Raw genomic sequence first — 16,968 nt, forward strand, 5'->3', positions numbered from 1 at the left:
GGCCCGCCCCGCGCCATGAATTACCAGCGGCACCACGCGGCAGGGAGCGTTGCTGCTCGCTAAATTCAGGTTTCGAACATGGAGCTGGGGGCGGGGAAGGTGGTTTAGGCGGTGCGTGGGCTTTACGGGTTCTTCGAGATCAGCTTAAGGGTACGGCCCTGGGAAGAAGGGCGCTGTGTCTGTCTTTTGTTTCAAGAACAAGTATCCTGTGTGCTCATGTGTCCACTTGGCACCGGTAGAGGATGCGTGAGCAAAGCTCATGGAGAGAGCCCTTTTTTTTGGATTCCTGTGTACACAATCCTGTATGCTTTGGGGCCGGGAGCCCCAGAAAGCAGAACGACCTATCTTTTCTCTCGCGCATACATACATAGAGATTCTGGATGAACTGGAACTGGCTTACAGTTCACATGACACTGCATTTCCTAAGAAAATAGGGGGAAATGCACAAACCCGCGGACAAATGTACGCACGTGGATATTACTCTCAGATATCCTAAATATGCTCTCTGGCTCAGGCACAGGACTGGATATATCTTGTGCTCCAGTCCCGTGGATGCTCCTCCCCTATCTTTCTAAAGCGTTCTGAACTGAACTCTTAAACCTTTTCCTCTGCCCAAGAGGAAACACTTTCCATTACAACTTTCTTGCAGATCTGGGGATAAATAATAATATCAAAACCTGATTTTGCACAATGCATGTGTTTGGGTTTTGTTTGTGGCCGATGCAAATCCCACCCTCACTCTGCTTGACTTACTTTGCTCTCCTTCTCTTGGCTTAATTTCAAAGGATAAAATCAGAACTGACAAATCCAGATTTTGTGATCATCACAATGCTCCTGAGACCTGCTGCAGAAGGAGATGGTGAGGTAAACATATATACAGTCTTTCTGATATAAAAGCATGCTCATCATACAAAGTTAATGAATAATACTGACAATATACCAGCTCATAAAAATATTTTCTACCATGGAAACAATATGAGCCCAATATTGCTGTTTTCAACTCCTTTGTCATTAACACTACAGTTCGGAATAGTGGAGCATGTATCTTATCATTCAAGGTACTGTCCTGTCAATCTCAAAAACTGTTCTCTTTTAAAAATCAAGTATTTATAGGTCATTAAAAATATATCTTTGGGTTGTTTTCTCCATTCTTTGTTCAGACAATACCTTCCAGCTGCTGTCTTGAAAGAGACACTGTACCTAACATGATTTAAAAATAAATAAATAAATAAATTTTGTATTTAAGAAGCATAATGGAAGAGATGAGAAAAAGTTTTTTCCTCAGGAATTGAAATTAAAGAGGTTCTGGGAAAAAAAACAAAAAACAATAAAACAGACACTCATTACACAGACAGATGACTGCACCAATGGTTTTCAGCCTTCTTTTGTCCTCTTACTCATTTTGTTCACTGACCAAAAGAGGTCGTGAGTTGTCCAGGGTTGAATTAGACTAAACCCACCCGCAAGGTAGAGGGTGAGGGGTTGGAAAACACCACATTTTCCTTCCTTCTTTCCTTCCTTCCTCTCTCCCTCCCTTCTTTCCCTCATCCCTTCCTCCCTTCTTCCCTTCTTTTTTTCCATTGGAAAGTATTGCAGAAAATCTTATTTTGTATTTAATGACTACTGATAGGTGATTGTATGGAAAATTGGTAATCACAGCTTAAACCTCTTATTAATCAGCTGAGGCAAGTGTCGGGTCAGCTGTGGGAGCACAGGTGAGAGTAATCTAGCTGTGCTCCCGGAAGGGGTGGAGCTCGACTCCACCTCCTCTAGACCTCATTTAAGGGCTGACCCCCACTGAGATTGCTCCCTGGTGGAGATTGTCCCAGCTTTTTCCTGCCAAGGCATTGATGTTGGTGAGTTTTCTTTTACAAATAGCCTTTTGAATTATCTTTGCTATCATCTTCATATTATTCAACCTTATAGTGATGAATTCTGAAAAATCTTTAGGACCATCTTTTATGTTTAAGTAAAACTCAGATTAAGTCTATAGGAAGGAGGCATTCATTTCTACTCTAGTAGTAATGTATAATGGTGGTAATATACACTGGATTTTTCAATGTTTTGCTGTTTCTTAGTAAAATACTCAAGTCAGCTGTTATAACAGGAACTTTGAACCAATGAACATCAGAATGCTAAGTGTATCATTGGGAGTATTCCCATTTATTCCCATTCTGTGGAGAACTGCTATTCTGCTGTCAAAATAAGCTTAATTTAAACAATATTTTCTAGAGCATGAAGAGCAGCGAGTTTTAATGAGGGCATGAATTAGTCTCAGAATTGTCACTTCTCTAAAAATAAAGTTTAATGACAATTTGCTTCTGACCTGCTCCAGGTTAAGAACCCAATTCTTTTCCAGATTCCCCTCTCAAGCCAAGCGTTCAAGCTTATGAAGTAGAAAACGGTACTGGTTTTGCCATAGGCACTGTCCTCTGCTGCTTTGTCTCAAAACAGTGTCTGGATTCAGTATAAAAGAACAAATGATAATTAGATTTAGGAGCTGATAAAGCTAGGAAACCAAAGGAGAAATACATTGTTGGCAAACACAGACATGGGGAAGGCTGAAATACTCAAGTTCTTTGTGTCATCTTCACTGGTAGTCAGCCTTCCCATGTCTCTCAAGTCCTTGTACTTGTGTGGGTTGGGGGAGTAAAATTCCTCCACTTTAAGAGATGAGTAGATTTGAGACCACCTGTTGAGACTGACCATTTACAAGTCTGTGGGGTCTAATAACATCCACCCCAGGGTCCTGAACAAACTACCCGACTCTCCATTATATTTGAAAAGTCATAGCTCCCAGGTGAAGTCCCTGGTGATTAGGAAAAGGAAAACATCACTTATATTTTTAAGAAGGGTAAAAAATTGGTTTCCCTCCTGTTCAGAAGCTCTCCTCAGGTACTCAAAGGTTGCAATTATATCTCTAAGAGCCTTTTCTTCTCCATGCTGAACAAATCCAATTCTCTCAGCATTTTATCATAAGAGAGACAGATGGTCCAGCTCTCTGTTTATCTTTGTGGCCCTCCTTTGAACCTACTCCAACAGCTCCATGTATTTCTTGTACCGGGGCCCCCAAGCCTGGATGTAGTACCCCAGAAGAAGCCTTAAAAGGGCAGAGTAGAAGGGCACAACCTCTTCCCTTGCCCTACTGGGCACTCCTCTCTTAATGCAGCCCAGGGTGTAGCTGGCCTTCTGGGCTTCAAGTGCACATTTCTGGATCATGTTAATATTTTTACCCACCAGAACCCCCATGTCCTTCTCTGCAAGGCTATTCTGAAGTAGTTCTCCCAGTCTGCAGATGTATCTGGGACTGCTCCAACCCAAGTGCAACACCTTGCAATTGGTCCTGTAAAACCTCTCAGGTTCTCATGGGCCCATTTTTCAAGCCTGTGAGGTCCCATTTGATGGCATTCCTGATATCTATTTTATCAACTTCACTACTCAGCCTAGTGTCATCAGAAGACTTGCTGGGGGTGCACTCAATCCTATTCTCTCCGTCATTGATAAAGATAACCTACGAACTCTCAATCTGGTTGTGACTGTTTATCAGACACAGCTCATTGCGGTCCATCCACTTCTCAATACAGAGGGCAACTCCTCTACCCCTTTCTTCACCCTCAGTTCTCTTAGCAGGTCCTTGCTGAGCCATGCCGGTTTTCTACCTCTCCTGCCCACTTTCTTAATCAGGGGAATGGAGACCTCTTGTGCTGCCAGGAGGGCATCCTTGAACAGTAGCCAGCTCTCCTCAACGTCCTTGTCTTTGAGAGCAGCGCGCCAGGGGATCTTGGCCAGCATTCCATTGAGTAGCTTGAAGTCAGCTCTTCTAAAGTTCAGCATCCTGGTCCTGCTCTTTGCCAGGCCCAGGCATTATTATAATGCCCATTAACCCCAGACCCCATTAAATAATAATATATATATATATATATATATCTCCCATATAATAATGCCCAATTATAAAAGAATGTCTTATGAATATGAGGTGTGCCATGCTCTGTGCAGCATAACTTCCATCCAATGAAACAGGAGGTACCACTCACCAATATGGTGCTGCAAGGGCTCATTTATTGTGAAGTTTCTTTAGCTTTTATTACAACTAAGGGAAATGTGTGACACTCAATGATTCACTGCTAAGGCAACGTGTTCTTTCTTGATTGAATCTACATGTTTACCATATCAGGGCATCTACAAGCACATTGGCTATATTGTCCACTTCCTTGTTCTACGAGCTTAGATCATTAACACGTCCTTATGTAGTGCCATGCTTTAGGTCATTCGATGGAACCACACCACATGATTCCTATCACATGATACCATGTCACGTGATACCTGCATCCCAATGTTCCCTGCATCTCCTCCTCTTTTATTTCAAAGGACCATAAGTATATTGTATTTTTGCAAGTGGAATTTTTTTCTGCAAACAAGAAAGAAGTAGATTTCACAATCATATTCTGCACACATTGCAAGAGACATGGAATGAAAGACATTAGGCAAACTAGAAACACGAGCAAAAGTATTGCATGTTTTACAATGTCTTTCCACCATCCCCATAATCCTACACTTTGCAGTCGAAAGGATTTGTGTCAACGTTGATATGTTTCATATTTTCAGACAGTTGTGCCAAATGTTTATGAATGGGCACTGAGTGATTTGATAAATTCATACAGCACATTCCTTCAAAGTCCCCATATCCATGTCCCTGCACTAACAGAAGAAAATCTATGGCATCTCGATTCTGTAGTACCGCATGTTGGATATTATCAACATCAGTTAGCAACTCTGAAATCATCTTAGAAGTTAGTCTGAATTGTTTCTGAGCCCAACAGGCCTTTTTTTGTATGTTGCCTGTGTTTTTTGAAGATGCCAAACCTGGCAGCAACAGGGATGCAAGCACTTGAGATAGTGTATTCCATATTTGAACGTTATTGTTGCACTGGTGAGAAAAGTAGAGTAAATCTCTCTTTGTTCTTGGTTGGACTGGCTTGTTAAAAATCTTATGCATCTGCACAGTGTTGGGAGTAAGCATAGTACCCCAGATAACATGGTCCTCCGTACAGATCTTTTGTGATACCATGCCATGCTTGATCACCTCAAATCAAAAAGTATCCAGGTGGAAGTTCATATCCTCCCCAAAAAGTGTTTGGTGTTGATATGGAATAGCATGGTAAAATGATCTGACTTGCAACATTTTCAGAATGGGGTCCAAAGTATTTTATATCACCCAATTTTGTAGCAAGTTGCTCCCATGCTCCCCCAAATGAAATGCATCCAGTGCCATTCTTAAATTCTCCTGTGTCATAAAGATAGGTAGCTTTTGAAGCATAATTACAAAATGATGGATACTTGCACTTGTTTAACTTACTACAGCTCAATCAAGCTACTGAAAGTACTGATCCAGGCAGATTGAGTTCTTATGGAGGCATCTCAGAAACATTCCACATGTTCTGTACTAGGCATAGCTGCTCTTGAGTGGTGTTATAACTAGGGAACTGCATAACTAATTTCAAGGTGTGATGAGATGCACTAGTTATACACACCTCGACTGTAGACAGATTAGCCCAGTATCTGAAATGGGTTCGATTTAAGAAAGGAATGCCAATAAGATAGGTGCAGAATGGATCACTCACAGTGGCCATAGATAAGCAAAAGGCAGACTGACCTGATTCATTAGCTCAAGTGACCCAAATATTTTGCCACAGATTAAAAATAGCAGAAATTAAAGGGAGGACTGCTCTGATGAAAAACAATCAGGTTTTCTGCAATGTTTTTTGAGCCAACAAATAAGTATTGAAAGTGACAGGAACATACAGTTGTTGTAATTGTGAATTAGCATTAGTTACAGTCAAATCTCTCAATACAGCATCTATTGCTTCCTCAGACAGATTTGGGGAAGCACTGATTGAATCTTGTTGTATTATTGCTGGGGGCATTAAAGCTTGTGCCAGGCATGCAGACCACCTTCGTTTCCCCAACATCATATAATGATTTGCCACTCTATGTGGGTCCCCTGGTGGCAAATGAACACTATCAATACAGAATGTCTTTACCTTCTTTTTCCACCTTTCTATAAACAAGCGATAAGCTGTAGGAGGCAACACCAACTCCATTAACTGTCAAATGTATTGAGGGATGCGAATCTGACTTCTACAAAAAGCTGAGTTACCAATTTATTAACCATCCCATACTGCATCACCTCTTGCTGTAATCCACTGTTTTCCAATCAAACAGGGTCCACTGGGTTTGACCCTGAGGAGTCACAGTAATTGGCAATGCAGTAAAAGATTTTGGTAACATTACTCCTTCAATAAGAGCATCTTGGATGACATTCCTCCACCTTTGTCCAGGATCATAACCACCAGTATTCGAGGGACTAACATTATTCGAGGGAAACAGGTCAAATTCTGGTCTGGATCAGAGCCATCCCAATCCGGGAGGGGCAAGTTAAATTCTTTTTCTTGATCGAATGACTCCCTCCTGGCCACCAGAGGGCGTCCCGGGAGCTGATGCTTTGTTACTGCTCCTTGCATACCTGTCTGCATCGTCCCTCCCATTCCCGATGCTGCTGACATCGACCCTTGGGAGCAACCACTTTGGGAGGAGTCAGACTGAGAGGAGCCAAACTACTCCCAATGTTTACTTAATACAGCTGACTTTTCAAGCAAATTGAGCAGTTGCCGTTCTGCTTCAAATCCCCACTTATTTGAGCCCATTGTTGTGCTTCTGGGACTGACATTGTCCCATCCTCAACACACTGCACCACCCATTTAAGCTGTTTTTCGTTAGACACTGACTCCTTTTCCCCCACCACTGTACTTCCTTTATCATGTTTTATAACCCCTCCTCCTAACTTTCCTTGATCATTTGTAATTCCGTGTGCTTCCTCCAGCGCACCACATTTTCACTCTGTCACATGACAGCCCGGCTTAAGTTGTACCTCTAAATTAGTAAGACCATGCAAAACCGCATCCTATTAAGATTTATAATGGCATTGTATAGATTTATAGTCTTTCTTTGGATCAAGATCTTTTATCTTTGCCAACAAGTCACAATACTGTTCTTTCTGCTCCCTCAGCAAGGCTCAAAGTTTTTGGAATGTAGAGGCATCCTCCCCATCTGAAGAATAAGTCGGAGTAAGAGGTGGTTGGCAATAGAGGGAAATCCACCTCCATTCCGACCTGTACTGGAGGTGCTGTAGAAGCAGTATTTTAGCCGCAGACATCTCCAGAATAACCAATAAGGGAATAGAATTCTGCTCTTTAGACCAAAATCGTATCTCACCAGGACACACCAACAGGGGCTTAGCAGAGGCTAACGCCCCTTCTAACACCTCCTTGATAGCAACGTTGTCTATTATATCATAGGTGCCAAGGAGCATGCGTCTTTATTATTCACAGTCATAGAGTCCTATAACTCCTGTCCACTTCCAGCCCATTGTCTCTCATCAAAGCAGGAAGACCAGCTCCAACCACTTAATAGAATGCCCAGTTTGTGTGGAAAGGGATAGGAGATGCTGCACAGCTGCCTTCTCTGAAGCGAATGCTGCTTGACCCATGCTGCCTGAAGTTCTACCACATGCGATTTAATCCACCTCTGTCAGGTACCGCCTCCTCTAGATGTCAGGCTTACCTGCCTGCCAGGCCAGCCATTTCACCGTATCACATTGGGTTCCCACATGCCACGCTGAGTGCAGCATAACCTCCATCCAATGAAACAGGAGACACCACACACCAATATGATGCTGCAAGTGCTCGTTTATTGTGCAGTTTCTTTAACTTTTATTACAACTAAGGGAAATGTGTGACACTCAAAGATTGGCTGCTAAGGCAACCCCAGGCAACCCTACAGGCTTGGGGTGAACAGGAATGGTGTGGTGAACAGGACTAGGGAAGTCATCCTGCCCCTGTACTCGGCATTGGTGAGGCCTCACCTTGAGTACTGTGTTCAGTTTTGGGCATCTTAATGCAAGAAGTACATCGAGGTGCTGGAAGGGCCACAGGGCTTGTGAAGGGCTTGGAGAATATGTCCTACTAGGAGCAACTGAAGGAACTGGGCTTTTTTAGTCTGGGGAAAAGGAGGCTGAGGGGAGACCTTATTGCTCTCTTCTTATATCTGAAAGGCGCTTACAGGAAGAGCGGGGTTGGTCTCTTCTCACTGGTGACAGGTGATAGGACAGGGGGAAATGGACTTAAGTTGAACCGGGGAGGTGTAGGTTGGATATCAGGACAAACTTCTCTACGCAAAGGGTTGTTAAACACTTGAATAGGTTCCCCAGGGAGATGGTTGAGTCACCATCCCTCGACGTGTTTAAAAACCACTTGAATGTATGGTTAGGTTGTGGTTGGACTCAATGATCTTTAAGGTCTTTTCCAACCTGAGCAATTCTATGATTCTATGAAAGGGATTCTCAGATTTTCTACAGACAAAGACGAAAAATTTCCCAGTAACACAGAAGAAAACCTATTTCTCTTTTTCTTTCTGTCTTTTTATTTTATTATCATTGTTTTTAATACAGTCACATGCCTCAGTTTGGGAAGTCATACCTAGAAAAGCAACTAAAATACATATGACATGTTTGATGATGCATACTAGGTATTCCATGCTGTCTGATGCTTCTTGTTGTTCTGTTTTTTAAAATGACATCATCCTGAGGCTTAGCTAGTTTTTAAAATTAAAAAACAAAAATTCTAAATAAATTGGTTCCAAATTTCAGCACAGCTACTGCTGCATATGACCTATCTCCTCAACTCAAAAAAATGTTGTGTGTTGTTATCTGTCTTAGCTTTGGCTCTAAGCAAAAACCATCAGTTTTTTTTGGGGGGTGTCTTTTTGTTTGTTTGTTTGTTTTGTTTTTAGAATATGGAAAGTTCAATCACAGCATAAAAAGAAACATTCTGGACCCTCTGGGTACAGTCATAATTGGTGTTGGAAACATATATACAAGGGCTGCTCCAAAAGTAATGCCTTCTATTTTATTATGTTATGTCATTGGCATATTACGTCAGGACATCAGAGGTGGATTATGGTGATCTGGCAGTAGAAGGTGAACTTTCCCATCAAAATTACATTACATTTTGTTGCTGTGGAAGAGATGGAAGCAGAGGGGCAGACTGGCAAAACAACATTCCACGTGAAAGTGCATACGAATAAAATGTATATAAATGAATTCCTCCATGTGGAAAAAAATGGCACTCACTGACATTCATTAACACTTGCTGAATGTTATGGAGACCAAACAGTGGATGTTAGCAAAATGAGATGGTGTGTGGTACATTTCAGCAGCGGTGAATGTAACAGTGGAACCTCCACTCATGCAGATTTTCATAAGCACGTCATGTAGGCTCTTGTTCACTGATGGTGAAAATGCAGTTTATGGTCATCACTATGCTGAAAATTAGTGTTCTGTGGCTGACAATTTGCTGTTTCAAATAGCGTTATTGTTCTCTTTCTATCTGTTGTATTTTCCATGGAAACTATGTATGACAGCAATTTTTACTGAGATATATATAATGCCTAATAGTCATGTATACCTTTTTTGTCTCAGGAGGACTTGGAAACCTCTCCACTGACAGGAGGAAGACTTGTTTCCACAGCTATGTTGCTACTATGTGCATTTTGTTCTATGTATTATTAATGTTTTCAGTTTCATTAAATACATACCCTCCACTAACACCTTCATTGCTCCTTTATCTCCTCAGTACTACAAAAAAAAAAAAAAAAAAAAAAAAGAGCTTATCTGAATGCAGTCCATGAGTTTAAACTACTTCGTTTTACTTACAATTGATTTTTTATTCAACATTTTTGTTTTGTTTTGAAGTTAAATCTTCTTAAAATATATAATATTACATAATATGTATAATATTAATATAACATATTAATATTAATAATCTGAACAATTATATCCTCTATTCTCATCTTAAATAACAGCTTCTTTAGCACTTGATGCCACTGAAATTGGACTTGTTGTATCAGACAAAATTTCTGAAATGACAGCCTTCACAGTAATTTTGATAGTAATGGAAAATGCTGTTAATACTGAATTGATATTTAACAGAAACAGTTGAGCACAGGAGTTACTCTTCACCAGGGCACATGATAGCAGTTAGAGCAGTTAGATTTCCTTGTGTATGCAACTGCTGAAGTAAGAGAGAGCCACTACCCAAAACACAGGCTTCATGCATGGTTGGTCTGATGCCTAGCTGTGTGGGTGGAGGGATTTCACTGGGAGCTGGGCATTGCTAGAGCATGGTTGTACATACACTTAGAAGAGAAACAAACAGCACAGAAACAACTAGAAAGTACCAAAAACAGCTTGGGGAAATCATAGACATGAATGGGTTTAGTGTGACAATGAAAAGAACTACTTAAGACAATGAAAGGATGAAAACTTTCAAAAATAGTCTTCTCGGCTTCAGAACTGAACATAAACCACCAGAATAATAAAATATTAATAAGCATCATTGCTTAAACATTCATGTGATGGGAATCAGACTTGGCAAGGCTAGATTTAAACAGTGCTTTTCCTTTCTCTGCTTTCTACAGTGGAAATTGTGAGCCCATTATGGCATGCCAAGATTTCTAGCTTGGTTTCGTAGCTGTGGTATAGCAGAAATGCTAAGTCATGTCCTGCAACAGTGATTGAGCATCTGGTAGGAAGGCAGGGCCAACCCAGGAGAGCTCAGGTGTAAGCAATGTACCTGAGTGCATAGAAGCTGTGAAGCCAGGATCCACCCCTTTCCAGACCTCATTAAGGGTTGGCAGTGAAGTTGAGGGCATTTCTTGTTAGAAATGACACCTGAGTCTGTTTAAAGGTAAACAGCTCTTTTTCTTCGTTTCTGCAGCTGCTGTACTTGGGCTCATTCTTATTTGCTGCAGCTAAGGACTTTGCTACCTAGCTATTGTGATAAAATGTTTGCTCATTAAGACCGGGATGTGGTAGCATTGTGGTGGAGTGCTTGTTCATTAGGACCGGGATGTGATGGTGGAATATGGAGGCCACAAGGGTTGCAGAACACTCTAATTTTATGGGTAGATTGTGTACTCTGCATAGTTACAGGCAAAGCGCGCCCCGATGGATACAAAGTTTCACGGAAGGACCAACCAAGGAACGACACACCAAGTGGCACGATCACGACCGACCAATTAAAGGACAATACACTCGGGATGGACCTTACAAAAGAAGTTGCAAGGGACGGGAAGGCGCGGCAGTTGGAGGAACGATGATTCCCCTGTCGCCCAGCGCTGAATTGCCTTTTTGTTTTACCCGCTACAATTAATAAAAGTTTCTAATTGGAACATTATCGGCTCATTGCTTGTAAATTGATGACAATTTGGCGCCGTGACTCGGACGGGAATACTGGCGTGGGTACGAGCCTGAGGGGGCGCCCCGCCTAAATAGGTGGCCTCGGCTCCTATCCTCCCGCCCTACTCCTGCCGACGATCCGAAATTTAAAACACAAAGGCAAGTAAAAACCGGTTAACCCTTTAAATTTCGTGCACGAAAGTCCGGACGAAGACGCAGGACAGGTGAGTATAGTCCGGTCTGGGTTGGGAATCCGGCGTGTGGCGAGTGTTGTGTGCTTGTGAAGGGGGGCCGGCAGCCGGCACTAACCCGAGCGAGTGTGGACCCCACAGTAGTGCGGTTCCCATTGCCCGCGAGGGCGTGGGCCACGACCTGGGGGAAGCGAGTGAATGCAACACTGAGTGAGGGCACGCCGAAGGGTGGGTACAGGGTATAAGCGGGACCCTTTCACCACCACAACCCCTAGGGCTATGGGCTCTATGGAGGGTTATTCTTTGGTGTTCCCCTAGAGCTACGGGCACTAGGGATGATTATTATTATTTAGGTGTTCCCCTAGAGCTACGAGCACTAGGGATGATTATTATTCAGGTGTTCCCCTAGAGCTACGGACACTAGGGATGATTATTATTTAGGTGTTCCCCTAGAGCTACGGGCACTAGGGATGATTATTATTATTTAGGTGTTCCCCTAGAGCTACGAGCACTAGGGATGATTATTATTCAGGTGTTCCCCTAGAGCTACGGACACTAGGGATGATTATTATTTAGGTGTTCCCCTAGAGCTACGGGCACTAGGGGGAGCTACAGACGTTGAATAAAACAAGAGAGCAAGAAGTAAAGAACGAGATGGGGCAGTGTAAAACTAAACCATCCGCCCCTTCTAAACGATGATTTATTATTGTGTAGAAATTTGGAGCGGACAACAAATTGGCCCGGCAGTATGGTGGCCTAAGTATGGTTCTAATGAAGATTGGGTACAACAGCAATTAAATTTTTGGGTAAACTCCAAAACCCCTTTCAATCAAGAAGAAAGTGACTATGCAGCAGTATGGGTCACTCGCCCGGAGGGTTTAGGAGTCCCCATTTTTAATTTGACACGAACAGAAAAAGATGTCGAAAAACGTAAGCCTCGAAGGGAAGAGGAGGCCTTAGTGGGACCCCCACCATATGCTTTACCACCAGCAATTCCCCTACCTTCTCCTCCTCAGTTGGATCATGGGCAGATGGATTCGAGAGAGGGAGAAGTACAAAAGATAGAAGGGGGAGGGCCTGTGACACAGGCAAAGGCACGACAAAATAACCTCTACCCTTTAAGAGAAATGCCCATGGGAGGTCCACAACCTCAGATGGGGTTTATATCAGTGCCCTTAAATTCAGGGGATGTTAGAGATTTTAAGAAGGAAATGGGTAATATACTAGAAGATCCCCTGGGGGTGGCAGACAGAGTAGATCAGTTCTTAGGGCCAAATGTTTATACCTGGGAGGAACTACAATCTATTCTAAGTATACTGTTCACAGCAGAAGAGAGAGGTATGATTAGGCGTGCAGGGATGCGCATTTGGGATGCTCAACATGCCCACGGGCCCGCTGCGGATATTAAATGGCCCTTACAGAATCCGCAATGGGACCATCAAAATCAACATCATAGGACTCACATGCAGGACCTGCGAACTATCATTATCCAGGGCATTAGGGAGGCAGTCCCAAGAGGTCAGAATATAAATAAAGCTTTTAATGAAAGACAAAAGAAGGAGGAAACACCCACTGAATGGCTAGAAAGGTTACGCAAGAATTTACAACTATATTCAGGATTGGATCCCGATACACCGATAGGCCAGGCTCTGCTCAAAACACAGTTCGTAGCTAAGGCTTGGGAAGATATCCGCAAGAAACTAGAAAAGATAGAAAATTGGCAGGATCGGGGGCTTGATGAACTTTTGAGGGAAGCTCAGAAGGTATATGTAAGAAGGGAGGAAGAAAGACATAATAGGCAGGTTAGGATGATGGTAACAGCGGTCAGAGAAAGTAGGGAATTGGAAAGGAAAATGGGGGGATGGACGCAAAATCGAATTCCAGGACAGCAAAAATTTAGGAAGCCTGAAAACAGGGAGGAGGAGAGAATATAAGATGGACTGTACTCCCCCAAGGCTTCACAGAATCCCCTAATTTGTTTGGGCAAGCCCTAGAACAGATCCTGCAAGAGTATCAGCTAGATCCTGATACCAAATTAATACAGTATGTAGATGATCTATTAATTGCTGGAGAGGATGAGGGAAAGGTTCGGAAAGAAAGTATTAAATTGCTGAACTTTTTGGGACTGAAAGGACTTAAAGTATCAAAAAGGAAATTGCAATTTGTGGAAGAGGAGGTTAGATATCTAGGGCATTACCTGAGTAAAGGAGAAAAGAAGATAGATCCTGAAAGGATACAAGGAATATTGTCCCTGACGTCGCCAAACAATAAGAGACAAATAAGACAATTGCTGGGATTAGTGGGATATTGTAGACAATGGATTGAAAATTATAGCAGTAAAGTAAAGTTCCTATATCAAAAGCTCAGTACCGATGGATTAATAAAGTGGGATAGACAAGATGAAGAGAATCTACAAAAGCTGAAGGAGGATCTCATCAATGCCCCTGTCTTGAGCCTGCCTGACTTAAAAAGACCCTTTTATTTATTCGTTAACATAGACAGTGGTACAGCGTATGGGGTTTTAACACAGGATTGGGCAGGGAAGAAGAAACCCGTTGGATATTTGTCAAAATTATTAGACCCTGTGAGCCGAGGATGGCCCACTTGCTTACAAGCAATTGTTGGGTGTGCGTTATTGGTAGAAGAAGCCAGGAAAATTACTTTTAACAGCAATATAAAGGTACTATCTCCCCACAATATTAGAAATGTGCTCCAACAAAAAGCTGAAAAATGGATATCTGATTCTCGTCTTCTAAAGTATGAGGGTATCTTACTGGAAGCCCCTAACTTAACCCTGGAGATCACAAGTCTCCAGAATCCTGCAGAATTCTTATATGGAAAACCTGAAAATGTGGGACTCATTCATAACTGTTTACATACGATAGAAGAACAAACAAAAATCAGACCAGATTTAGAAGAAGAAGAATTAAGAGAAGGGGAAAAATTATTTGTGGATGGATCCTCTAGAGTAGTGGAGGGAAAGAGAAGATCAGGTTATGCAATAGTAGATGGAAAGACCCTCCAGGTATTGGAATCAGGACCCTTGAGTAACACTTGGTCAGCTCAAGCTTGCGAGCTGTATGCTGTTTTACAGGCACTAAAAAGATTACAGGGAAAAGAGGGCACTATCTATACCGATTCCAAATATAGTTATGGGGTAATACATACCTTTGGGAAGATTTGGGAAGAAAGGGGATTGATAAATTCCCAAGGAAAGGACTTAATACATCAAGAATTAATAAAGCAACTCTTAGTGGCCCTACGAAAACCAAAGAAGATAGCAGTGGTACACCTTAGAGGACACCAACAGGGGACCGATTACAAGACTAGAGGAAATAATGCAGCAGACCTAGAAGCTAAGCAAGCTGCCCTCAGGGAATTGGTCCTGAGGCAGGAGAGGCAGGAAGAATTGACACATGATGAGGCCCCTTCGTTTACACCGAAGGAAGAACAAAAACTGAATCAAATGGGAATAACTAAAAACACAGAAGGGAGGTGGTATTTAGCTGACGGGAGAGAGGTACTGCCTAAGTCAATAGCATCTCAGGTGCTGACCCAGTTGCACGAACGGACCCACTGGGGAAGCCAAGCTTTAATAGATCATTTTGCCACTAAGTACATGTGTATAGGCCTACATAATTTAGCTAGACATATTACTCAAGGATGTATTACGTGCTTAAAGATAAACAGAGCCGTACAAAGAAAACTGCCTATGGGGGGAAGACCCTTGGCCACTAGGCCATTTTCTAGAGTCCAAACTGACTTTACCGAATTCCCTAAAGTAGGAAGATATAAATATGTATTAGTCATAATAGACCACCTCACACATTATGTAGAGGCATTCCCCACAACTAAAGCAACAGCTCAGGTAGTAACAAAAATATTACTCGAACAAATCATCCCTAGGTATGGGGTAACAGAAGTAATAGATTCAGATCAAGGACCACACTTTACATCAAGAATCACTAGAAATATAGCTGAAGCCTTGGGAATAAAATGGGAAGAACATACTCCCTGGCACCCACAGAGTTCAGGGCGAGTAGAGAGAATGAATGGGGAACTAAAAAAAGCAATTGGCCAAATTAACACTAGAAACTAAGCTCTCATGGATAAAATGCATTCCCCTTGCCCTCTTAAACCTTAGGGCCCAGCCCCGGGCTGACATAGGAATATCTCCCTTCGAAATGTTATACGGAATGCCATATGATGCGGGAACCCCTAAAGATCACCCGGGGGTGTTAGATAAGAACATTCAAGCTTATATCACGGAATTAATGAAGTATAAACAGGAATTGTGGAAAAAGGGACAATTGACTCAAAGACCCCCTCTGGACATTACCCTCCATCGAATAAAGCCTGGAGATTGGGTTCTGATAAAGACCTGGAGAGAAACCACACTGCAGCCTCGCTGGGAAGGTCCCTATCTAGTATTATTGACTACCAATACTGCCATCAGAACTGCTGAAAAAGGATGGACACATGCTAGTCGTGTTAAGGGTCCAGTACAAAATCACGAATGGAGAGTCACTAGTCCAGCGGGTGATTTGAAAGTAAAACTGTCACGAAACCCTCCGTCAAGGAAAATGAGAACATGAATTAACAATGATTGTATAAACGTATCAGTATAGAATTTAATGTAGAAGGGAATATTTTGACTATTGTGAATGCAACTGTTGGGATATGTTTTAGAGGGGTAGTGGACCCACTGCGAAAACAGGGATACACAAATTGGTTATTAGCCTTCAGAGTGGCCGTGGAAATTTTAGTAGAAGGGGGTAAACTTGGGGGTGAATTTGGATCCTTACCAGCATCACTTAAGTGTATAACCAGTGGGAAAAAGAATAGGATGCAGTACCCCAAAGACCCACTTAAAAGGGAAGCAAAACCAGCCCCTCCTGAAGAATACTCTTGCTGCCGAGAAGATTATACACCCCATGGCTCGAGGCAACCGAGTCGATGGGCGAGGCAGAGGAGATAAAACATGTGGAGGGGTCTGCTCCATTATGAATGAATCCAAAGATTTAGGATCCAGAAGATACCCCAAGACTGGAAATAACTCCCCCGAACAATTAAAGACTCACTACTGCAGTGGGAAAACTGCCTATCTAAAACTAGCTCAATTGATAATAATATTAAGTCTCATTAATGAGGGTTGGGGTACAGAGGTACAGACACATGAGCCATTTAAGTGGTCCCATCAGAAGTAGTGTTACAAAATAGAAGGGGGTTGGATCTTCTCCTATTGCAGCAAGGGGGACTATGTGTGGCTCTTAAGGAACAATGTTGCACCTACGTTGATCAAACGGGGGTAGCAATAGATACAATGGCTGAACTAAGAAAACAGTTAGAACAAAGAAAAAGAGCCCAGGAGTCGACAAGAACTAAAACGGTTTAATGAGCAAAACAAAATAGTACAATAAAAGAAAAGGGGGGACTGTGATAAAATGTTTGCTCATTAAGACCGGGATGTGGTAGCATTGTGGT

The 16,968-nt window shown here is 42.3% G+C and overlaps 1 protein-coding gene across 1 annotated transcript; it reads left to right on the forward strand.

Moving 5' to 3' along the window:
• Positions 1 to 10,894: 10,894 nt before the first annotated feature.
• LOC146761865 (uncharacterized) lies at positions 10,895 to 13,535 on the forward strand. The gene is made up of 2 exons (XM_085537702.1): positions 10,895 to 11,790; positions 11,838 to 13,535. Exon 2 carries the CDS (start codon positions 12,180 to 12,182, stop codon positions 13,416 to 13,418), a length of 1,239 nt encoding a protein of 412 aa, XP_085393828.1. The 5' UTR covers positions 10,895 to 11,790; positions 11,838 to 12,179; the 3' UTR covers positions 13,419 to 13,535.
• The last annotated feature ends 3,433 nt before the right edge of the window (positions 13,536 to 16,968 follow it).

The sequence above is a fragment of the Coturnix japonica genome, chromosome 2, assembly GCF_054131305.1.
Source record: "Coturnix japonica strain WE chromosome 2, WE-NBRP24, whole genome shotgun sequence".
NCBI classification, from domain to species: domain Eukaryota; kingdom Metazoa; phylum Chordata; class Aves; order Galliformes; family Phasianidae; genus Coturnix; species Coturnix japonica.

Excerpts from the sequence above, each read along its gene's own strand:
- LOC146761865 (XM_085537702.1), top strand. The coding sequence starts at position 12,180 with ATGATTTATTATTGTGTAGAAATTTGGAGCGGACAACAAATTGGCCCG.